Source organism: Micropterus dolomieu, linkage group LG03 (genome assembly GCF_021292245.1).
Source record: "Micropterus dolomieu isolate WLL.071019.BEF.003 ecotype Adirondacks linkage group LG03, ASM2129224v1, whole genome shotgun sequence".
NCBI classification, from domain to species: Eukaryota; Metazoa; Chordata; class Actinopteri; order Centrarchiformes; family Centrarchidae; genus Micropterus; species Micropterus dolomieu.
In genome coordinates this window covers 34,997,179-35,006,824 of record NC_060152.1, presented here as the reverse complement: position 1 = coordinate 35,006,824, position 9,646 = coordinate 34,997,179, and the positions used below count along the sequence as shown (strand labels likewise).

General features: G+C 46.5%; 1 protein-coding gene across 3 annotated transcripts in view; it reads left to right on the top strand.

Moving 5' to 3' along the window:
- The window catches only part of plekho1b (pleckstrin homology domain containing, family O member 1b), a 29,567-nt gene that overhangs the window by 11,216 nt on the left and 8,705 nt on the right, over positions 1-9,646 (top strand). For all 3 annotated transcript variants that reach the window (XR_006824326.1, XM_046043885.1, XM_046043886.1), the window contains one exon: positions 8,511-8,651. Coding sequence is in view for 2 of the 3 variants with exons in the window: in XM_046043885.1 (XP_045899841.1) it covers positions 8,511-8,651 (141 nt within the window). In the remaining variant the exon portion in view is untranslated. The remainder of the gene's footprint in view (positions 1-8,510; positions 8,652-9,646) is intronic.

The window sequence follows — 9,646 nt, the reverse complement described above, 5'->3', positions numbered from 1 at the left end:
AAATATTAGCCAGCTGATTGATTAGCTTCAGCCCATTTAAAGAGTTTGCAGCTTTTTTTATTCAAGTTAAAGTGCCGCTGGATTTCTGTCTTTAATACGTTCACACTGGGAAGAGGTCAGAGGTCAGAGGTCAACAGCTGTTTTGTAAGCAGCTCCTCTGGGACTGAACAGCAAGCAGCCAGTGAGAGATCTGGATTATTGATTATCTGACTGATGATGCAGGCCGAGTGACATCAGCATGGAGAGTTATTACAGCCTGAGGGGAGGACACGCACACACACACACACACACGCACAACCACACACATGCACGCACACACACACACACACACACACACACACACACGCACAACCACACACATGCACGCACACACACGCGCACACGCACGCACACATGCACAACCACACACACGCACGCACACACACACACGCACAACCACACACACACACGCACACACATGCACAACCACACACACGCACGCACAACCACACACACACGCACGCACAACCACACACACACGCACGCACAACCACACACACGCACGCACAACCACACACATGCACAACCACACACATGCACGCACACACACACACATGCACAAGCACAACCACACACACACACACACACACGCACACACACATGCACCCACGCACACACACACACACACACACACGCACGCACGCACAACCACACGCACACACACACACACGCACGCACGCACAACCACACGCACACACACACGCACGCACACATGCGCGCGCACACCCACCCACACCCACACACAGCTCAACACCAGCTGATCCGTGTGGCCGCTAGCTGCAGGGTTAACTGAGCTAACTAAAATAGTAATAGTCTGTCATACAGAAAGTTTGACCTTCACAAGCACTTTAACTAGTAACTAATAAAGCAGCAGCACAGAACACAGGTATTCAAACAGGTATTCAAACTGTAAAAGGCAGACAGAGCTAAGAAATCAAATAAATACATAAATAAAAGTGTGTTTCATCAGTTAAAAGCAAAAACATTAAAGTCAGTGACTGAAAGTTTTATTATTGTGCCGTGCGTAAGCCTGCCTGGCCTTACAAGACACCAACATTAATATGCAAAAATAAAAATTAATATACAAGATAGCAGGTCCAGAGTACATCACATACAGTGCTAACCAAACAGAAATAAGAATTAGAAGCAGAAAAATAATAGTAATAGTACATGTATGTATTCAAGTACATGCGTATATGTGTGTTCAGATAACCATCCATACCCCTACACAGCACAACACATTTAAATCTACTTAACCACATGAACCAACGCCTAAAATAACAACCCCAAAATAAATCAGTAATATCTCCTCAACCATCAGGCCCAGATGCATAACTCTGGCCTCCTTTGAAAGGTCAGAAGCTGAGGAACATAAATCCAATGGACATTAACTTATTTATTTTACCATTACAGACGACATGGAGATGCAATACAGAAAAAATATGATATTCATCCTCACCTGGTAAAAAAACTATTTTAATGCAATAAACCGTCAAAACCATCATAAGATAGATTATAATGCACTTGAATATCTTCTAATACACCTGGAATACAACTGTAACTGTGATGAAAAGAAACAGTTATTACACAATCTTTCAAACATAAACCAGGTGAATGTCCATGTTTTGGCCATATTTACTGTTTATATGTTCACTTTTATTGGGAATTTTCTTCAAAACATTATTTCTCTCCACACAACCACGTTCCAAATAACATAAAGCTTCCAAAACATTGAAATATTGATACAAACAGTCAATATAAATGACCAAAAGCACTCCCACACTGTCCAGGCCCACAGCTTGACAACAGAACATCCTGCAGGGCTGCAAGTGGCTCATTCTCTTCATATTGAAGAGACGAATCGATTGCAATCCTGCACATCTGTGTAGCTCCTACGGGTCGCCAGCAGTCGCCTCCGCCAAAGCAAACTCTTCTTCTCTACTTCAATCTGAAGACAGAAACAAAACTTTTCAGCTCAGCTGACCTCACCAAGATGGCGGCCCGCGAGGACGGTCTCTGATGACATAAAGGACCGCTGTTTTTGGACGGAAGACAGCTAGAACAGCGAAAATCGATCACCTGCCCGGTATTGGGCAGATCCAGTACCACATGGTTAAACAGACCAGCTTGCCTTCTTTTCCAAGCCTTTGAAACATAGTTTGCAAACTTACATAATTAAACAAGCGTACTAATTTTTGATCAGTATTGAGCTGCTTGTTCAAACTGTCTCTAGAGGCAGGAAGTCTGTTCAGAGCCAAACACCGAACTTTTTCCTTTTTCCTCTTCGTTCTGGGGACATTACGCAGCAGCAGAGGAGCTGAGAGCTGGAAAATAATCAGATAAAATGTCGGAGCGATGAGAAGGTGCCGAACCGAGAAGAGCTTCAAAATCACTTCCTGACGCTGCAGGAAGCTCAAACTGGAGAGACGTGTTCTAGGTCAAACTGCCACATTTTGTATTAGTAGCAGACCATTAAAAAGTGCATTAAAATACTCCAATCATGAAAAAACAAAAACATGCAACTACTTTTTGGCCTCTTCCAAGGCGAGGAAGGGTCCAACTCTAAAAATGTGACCTTTGTAACGGCGTTAAAATGTGATTTAAGTCCAGCTCAGAGCTAATTAGAAAACAGCGGCAGTTAGCAGCAGTTAACAGCAGTTAACAGCAGTTAGCGGCAGTTAGTTCCAGTTAGCGGCAGTTAACAGGAGTTAGCGGCAGTTAGTTCCAGTTAGCGGCAGTTAGTTCCAGTTAGCGGCAGTTAGTTCCAGTTAGCGGCAGTTAGCGGCAGTTAGTTCCAGTTAGCGGCAGTTAGCGGCAGTTAGCAGCAGTTAGTTCCAGTTAGCGGCAGTTAGCAGCAGTTAGCGGCAGTTAGCGGCAGTTAGTTCCAGTTAGCGGCAGTTAGCAGCGGTTAGTTCCAGTTAGCGGCAGTTAGCAGCGGTTAGTTCCAGTTAGCGGCAGTTAGCAGCGGTTAGTTCCAGTTAGCGGCAGTTAGTTCCAGTTAGCGGCGGTTAGTTCCAGTTAGCGGCAGTTAGTTCCAGTTAGCGCCAGTTAGCGGCAGTTAGTTCCAGTTAGCGGCAGTTAGTTCCAGTTAGTTCCAGTTAGCGGCAGTTAGTTCCAGTTAGTTCCAGTGAGCGGCAGTTAGCGGCAGTGAGTGGCAGTTAACGGCAGTTAGCAGCAGTTAGTTCCAGTTAGCGGCAGTTAGCAGCAGTTAGTTCCAGTTAGCAGCAGTTAGTTCCAGTTAGCGGCAGTTAGTTCCAGTTAGCGGCAGTTAGCAGCAGTTAGTTCCAGTTAGCGGCAGTTAGCGGCAGTTAGCGGCAGTTAGCAGCAGTTAGTTCCAGTTAGCGGCAGTTAGCGGCAGTTAGCAGCAGTTAGTTCCAGTTAGTTCCAGTTAGCAGCAGTTAGTTCCAGTTAGTTCCAGTTAGCGGCAGTTAGCAGCAGTTAGTTCCAGTTAGCAGCAGTTAGTTCCAGTTAGCGGCAGTTAGTTCCAGTTAGTTCCAGTTAGCGGCAGTTAGCAGCGGTTAGTTCCAGTTAGCGGCAGTTAGCAGCGGTTAGTTCCAGTTAGCGGCAGTTAGCAGCGGTTAGTTCCAGTTAGCGGCAGTTAGTTCCAGTTAGTTCCAGTGAGCGGCAGTGAGCGGCAGTGAGTGGCAGTTAACGGCAGTTAGCGGTTACTTCAGGAACAAGTAAGATCTGTCCATCAGGGAACTGTTGAAGCAGAGCAGCCGGAAGACATCAATACGATCCAGGTTCACCAAAACCGGAGAATAAAGTCGCGTTTTTCTTAGGGATGCACCGAATGTTCAGCCACCAAAAGTCAAAAGACCAAATAAATTTTACCGAACAATCACGTTGACATGTCAGCAGCGTGGAAGATAGCTGCACCTACATTTGGAGTGCACACGTTTTCCAGCCTTTACGGTAAGTTAAACGGCCCAGAGCGAGCTGACAGGCAGGTTAGAGACTTTATCCTGTCAGTTTGTCTCTTTAGTATGAAGAGAGGCTGTGAAGTTTCATGTTCAACATTATTTATCAAACCGGGTCGGACTGGATGGATTTAGCGCGAGGAGGAAACACATGTGACCACGCCCGGTTTTCAAAATAAGGCGTCTGTACAGGATGGAAATAAGATTAAATGGATTATATTTACAGAAAGTATAAAACATGTCACATGTGTCCATTAAAAGGAAATGGCCCTCTCGGGCCCCAGACCCCCCCACCATAGTCTCTCCACATCCTGTGGGAAACACTGAGGAAAAAGCTAATTTTGTTTAATTTATGCAGCGGGAAAATAAATTGATAAAATGTGAATGTGCTTGTTTGCTGTTTAGGAAAGTTTTCATTACATTCGGTTTCAGCCAAGAATTTTTATTTGGGTGCGTCCCTAGTTTTATCTACAGTAATCACTGAAACCCGGCCCCAGTAAATCTTTCTGTCATGTTCATTCAGCTTAGTTCCAGATTTCCACCTTGATATTAAACGGGTCAGTTTTTGAACAGGCTTTGGTGTGAGCAGTCGAGTAGAGGTGAGTGTTGAGCGTCGGAGCAACACTGATCCTCTGATATCAGCTGATCGACACTCGTCATCTGGTCCGCTCTTTATTCCGCAGGGGTTCAGGTTCCAGACTCAAACCTCAGCCTGCGGCTCTGGTCGTGGTCGTGAGCTTTTGTAGCCTCATCATTACCTCTCACATACTCTCTCCTGATTGGATGTTACAGACACAGCCAGCTCGGTTAGCCGTGCTGCTGAACCCGGGTCTAGTCCTCTGCTGCAGTGGGACGGCTCTGGACTTTCCCTCCATGAAAGCAACTTGTGCTGCCGTGTGTCACCATGTTCACCAGCATCAGAGAAGTGATCTGCTCGATCCACATGCAGCTGGGAGATTCTGGGGAGTCACCATTCTTGTGAAAAGGCTTGCGATATGTTGTCATCCCAGCCAGCCTTCTGTTAAAGGTGATACAGATCCCAGGGGGTCGCAGACGGAACTAACTGCCACGATCCTGAACATGAACAAAGCTGACCCTGCACACCGGTGTGTGTACGCTCACTGCACTTTATCCACACTGAGCTCTGGAGATGCTTCAACCTGCGAAGTTCTGCAGCACTTTGTCTCTGAGGTCAGCCTGATGACAATCAGACGCGCTTTTCAGAGCATACGTGGCACAACTGGTACTCCGAAGACGTGAACTTCAATCCTGCGGCCTCCTTTAGGCCACCACAGAATCACTTGATGAAACATGGCCTTTATGTCCGCCATTACAGCAACTGGTTCCTGTCTACATCTCACAAGAACCCCAACAGGGAGGTTTCCGTTGAAACTGACAGTCAAACACTCTTTGTCTTCGCCCCACGATGCCGAACCATATTATAAAGTTCTGAGATGACATCAGAACCATCTGCGTACTCCTGATGTTCTCATTGTTCCCTTGAACCTTTCTTTTCCAGCTCACGGCTCGTTGTGCAGCAGTGCACCGATGATTTGGCACGACGGCGTTATCCACCTTAACAAGGTGGAGCAGTGGTGGGTTTCTCCATGATCTGCAGGAGCCTCGTGTCTTCTCTCACAGCACGGTTCCTCCTTGTTAAGTCTTCATTGTTTTAAGCAGTAGGACAGCGGCGAAGCCCCTCGTCCCTGTGTCACTTCCACGTTCTTTAGGTGGACCCTTCACGACCCGCTCCAGAAAGGTCCGGACGCCACAGGGACCGTTGTCACTGCTGTCGATGATCCTGGCGGCAGCTTTCGGTATGTGCCCACAGCTGCTCCGGTAACTTCATGTGTGATTCCACCAGTGCAAATCATTTCAAGATACACCGCGGCCGGTCCGATCAGCGCCTCTGTCAGACTTGGACGTAAACAACTACAATAGCTTGTATTCAAATTAGCCACTGAACTCTGACCTTTTGACTGACACCAAATGTGACCCAATAGGAGCTCACATGTCCCTTTCACAGCCTACAGCAGCCAATGAGAGCCCGCGCTGTAAGGAAGGGCCGGCCCCTGTTTTCTGCTGCGGTCCTACAGTGTTTTCCAGCTGTAGCTGTCTGCATGCATTTGTTGGCAAACATTTTCAAGCAGAAATATATTAAAACTAAAAATATTTGTGTGTTTAAACTTATATTAATCATTAATCTTACAGTCAGTCTGTTCTCTTTCAGAGACGCCCAAAACCAGGCAGATACTCATTCAGTTTACTGCGGATCTGCCTTGAAGAGGCGTTTAGCATGAATTTGACAGGAATGGAAGGAGGTTAAAAGCAGCAGAACTTTTGAAGAGAACTTTAATCGTCTGGGCTCCGTATCAGCTGCTGGGATCTTCACTGCGGTGACATTAGTGTTCCTTCATTAATTGTTTGGTCTTTACTAATTAGGAGGGCTTAAATGTACGTATTTCACTCTACGATGTAAAATATAACTATAGAAAAGCTGATTAGACATGATGGCAGCTTCTCCAAGCTCCCCTGCTGAGCTGCAGAGGATCAGCAGCAGATACTGGTGGCGTCAGTCCAGCTGGATTTTCATTGGTGCTTTCATCCTGTAACTCTGAGACGGTTTACTCGATGCCTGGTGAGCGATGGCGGTAACTTAATTTCTTCCCAGGGTGGCTAACGGAGCGTTAGCCGGTTCTGCTTCCCTCATCAGTTGTTCCTCTTGTCTGTTCAGACTCTCTTTGACCTTCCAAAGTGTTTTTCTCTCAGTCAGCAGTAATCGTGCAGCTTTCTGAGCCTTTGCCTTTAAATATGCAGCTCGTGGTAGAAACTTTAGAACCTGAAATAGAGTGACCTTAAAGTGACGAGACATCCGATCTACGGTCATTCGGTTGAATTCCATCATCATTTTCCTTTTCACAACACCTGTTTTACACTTTAGTCTTTCTCTGCAGCCTCCTCTGACGGCTGTCAGCAGTAGAAACGTTCTCCTTTGTTGTTAAATGAAACCTTGAAAGCATTTGCCAAATGTTTTCTGAAAATTAGCTTGCAACAAGAAATGTTAAATAAATAAAATTCTATGAGAAAGGCTTTCTGGCACAATAGGAAACCATGAAATGCATTTTAAGTAACTTAGGCTAAAACAAGCTGCTGATTACTGCATTATATTCGATAATATTCTGGATTGTCAGCGGCCACATGAATTTTGTGTTTCCCTTCATATAAATTAAGACATTTCCACCATAAATTGGTGCAGAAAATGTCTCTAGAATGCAGAATATTAAGAGTTTAATGCTCAAAATCTTCTGGAGGAACCCCCAGAACCCCCAAATCGAATAGCCTGTTTCATCAAAGAATATTTCTTCTAAACAGCTTTGGAGTATCTTGGTGTCTCGTTCTCGAGACTCCAGTATTGTGCTTTCTCAAGTGTTTCGTCACACCCCTAATATGTCCACACGGGCGAGGCACACCTGGCCTTCTCCTTCAGCGCCGCTGTTTGCTGGAGTGCCGTTCGCCGCAACATCCTGTGTCCGGGATGGTTCGTACTTTCTGCAGGAGCTGTCCAAACTTCACTCGGCCACTTCAGGTAGTGAAGTCCATCGCAGACGCAGAGCAGTCAGATCTCTGAGATACATTTTGCCTCCTTTATTTATTTAACACTGATTCTGTTTCGTTGCATACGTTTGTTAAATTGCCGCTGGAGTCAGAAAACTCTCTCCTCCTTCTCAGAGTCAGAACTCACCAAACTCTCAGACATGAAACTCGTGTTGAATCATTCAGACTGACTTCACTTCCCGAGGAAATCACGATCTCTGACGTCTGTCCGGAAGTCAGCTCAGAAACCAGAGAGACGCTGCAGAACCTCCTGAGAACCTTCACACTGATCCAGAGAGCGCTGTCTGAACATCCATGCTAACTGCTAACAGGAGCTGCTAACTGCAGTTAGCTTAAGTTGAAGCTCAAAGCTAACTCACTGACTCCATGGCAACATTGTACTTCCTGTTTACATCCCCCAAAGCCACATTATGGGAACTGTAGTTCCAACACTCAGAACTTGATTATCCTACAAACAGAAGTAAGACAACAACAATAATAACAATAATAAGTGACAGAATCCATTAAAATGAACTTTGTTTCGCTCTGAACATATTAAAGTCTCACTGACCCGGCAGTCTGTGGTCATCAGTGAGCGTCCTGCAGAAGCTTCAGAGCGAGGACGTCACTGTTGCTTTAGGGAAATACGCTGCTTTCTATTTAAATCTCCTGAAGAAAGTTTCCACGTCTGTAAAACTAATTCTGCCGGCTTTGACTGGATTTGCATTTTATTTTGCTTCTTTGAAAGAAAACCTACAGCAGGTGGAAGCTCTTCATCTTCTCTGTCCCTCTGAGTCAGGAAAGGTTAGCTTAGCATAGCATAAAGACTGGAAACAGGGGGAAACAGCTAGCCTGGCTCTGACCACCAACGGCTCTGAAGCATCTGTTTTAATCCTGCCACGAGCTGCCGCTGTATAAATAAAATCTGAGTTGACCTTTGACCCGTGTGACCTGCAGGTGAAGGAGCTGGGTCGGGCTGACGAGGTTCTGGACCTGTCGGACTATGAACGCTGCGAGGAGATCAGGAAGAACAAGAGTCGCAGCAAAAAGAACCACAGCAAGTTCAGACTGCAGCGCTGCAGCACGCCGGGGAACACGGTACACCTGAGAACACACCTGTCTGTCTGTACACCTGAGAACACACCTGTATGTCTGTACACCTGAGAACACACCTGTCTGTCTGTACACCTGAGAACACACCTGTCTGTCTGTACACCTGAGAACTCACCTGTCTGTCTGTACACCTGAGAACTCACCTGAGAACACACCTGTCTGTCTGTACACCTGAGAACACACCTGTCTGTCTGTACACCTGAGAACTCACCTGTCTGTCTGTACGCCTGAGAACACACCTGTCTGTCTGTACGCCTGAGAACACACCTGTCTGTCTGTACGCCTGAGAACTCACCTGTCTGTCTGTACGCCTGAGAAGTCACCTGTCTGTCTGTACACCTGAGAACTCACCTGAGAACACACCTGTCTGTCTGTACACCTGAGAACACACCTGTCTGTCTGTACGCCTGAGAACTCACCTGAGAACTCACCTGAGAACTCACCTGAGAACTCACCTGTCTGTCTGTACACCTGAGAACACACCTGTCTGTCTGTACGGCTGAGAACTCACCTGAGAACACACCTGTCTGTCTGTACGCCTGAGAACTCACCTGAGAACTCACCTGTCTGTCTGTACGCCTGAGAACTCACCTGAGAACTCACCTGAGAACTCACCTGAGAACTCACCTGAGAACTCACCTGTCTGTCTGTACACCTGAGAACACACCTGTCTGTCTGTACGGCTGAGAACTCACCTGAGAACACACCTGTCTGTCTGTACGCCTGAGAACTCACCTGAGAACTCACCTGTCTGTCTGTACGCCTGAGAACTCACCTGAGAACTCACCTGTCTGTCTGTACGCCTGAGAACTCACCTGAGAACACACCTGTCTGTCTGTACGCCTGAGAACACACCTGTCTGTCTGTACGGCTGAGAACTCACCTGAGAACACACCTGTCTGTCTGTACGCCTGAGAACACACCTGTCTGTCTGTACGCCTGAGAACACACCTGTCTGTCTGTACGCCTGAGAACTCACC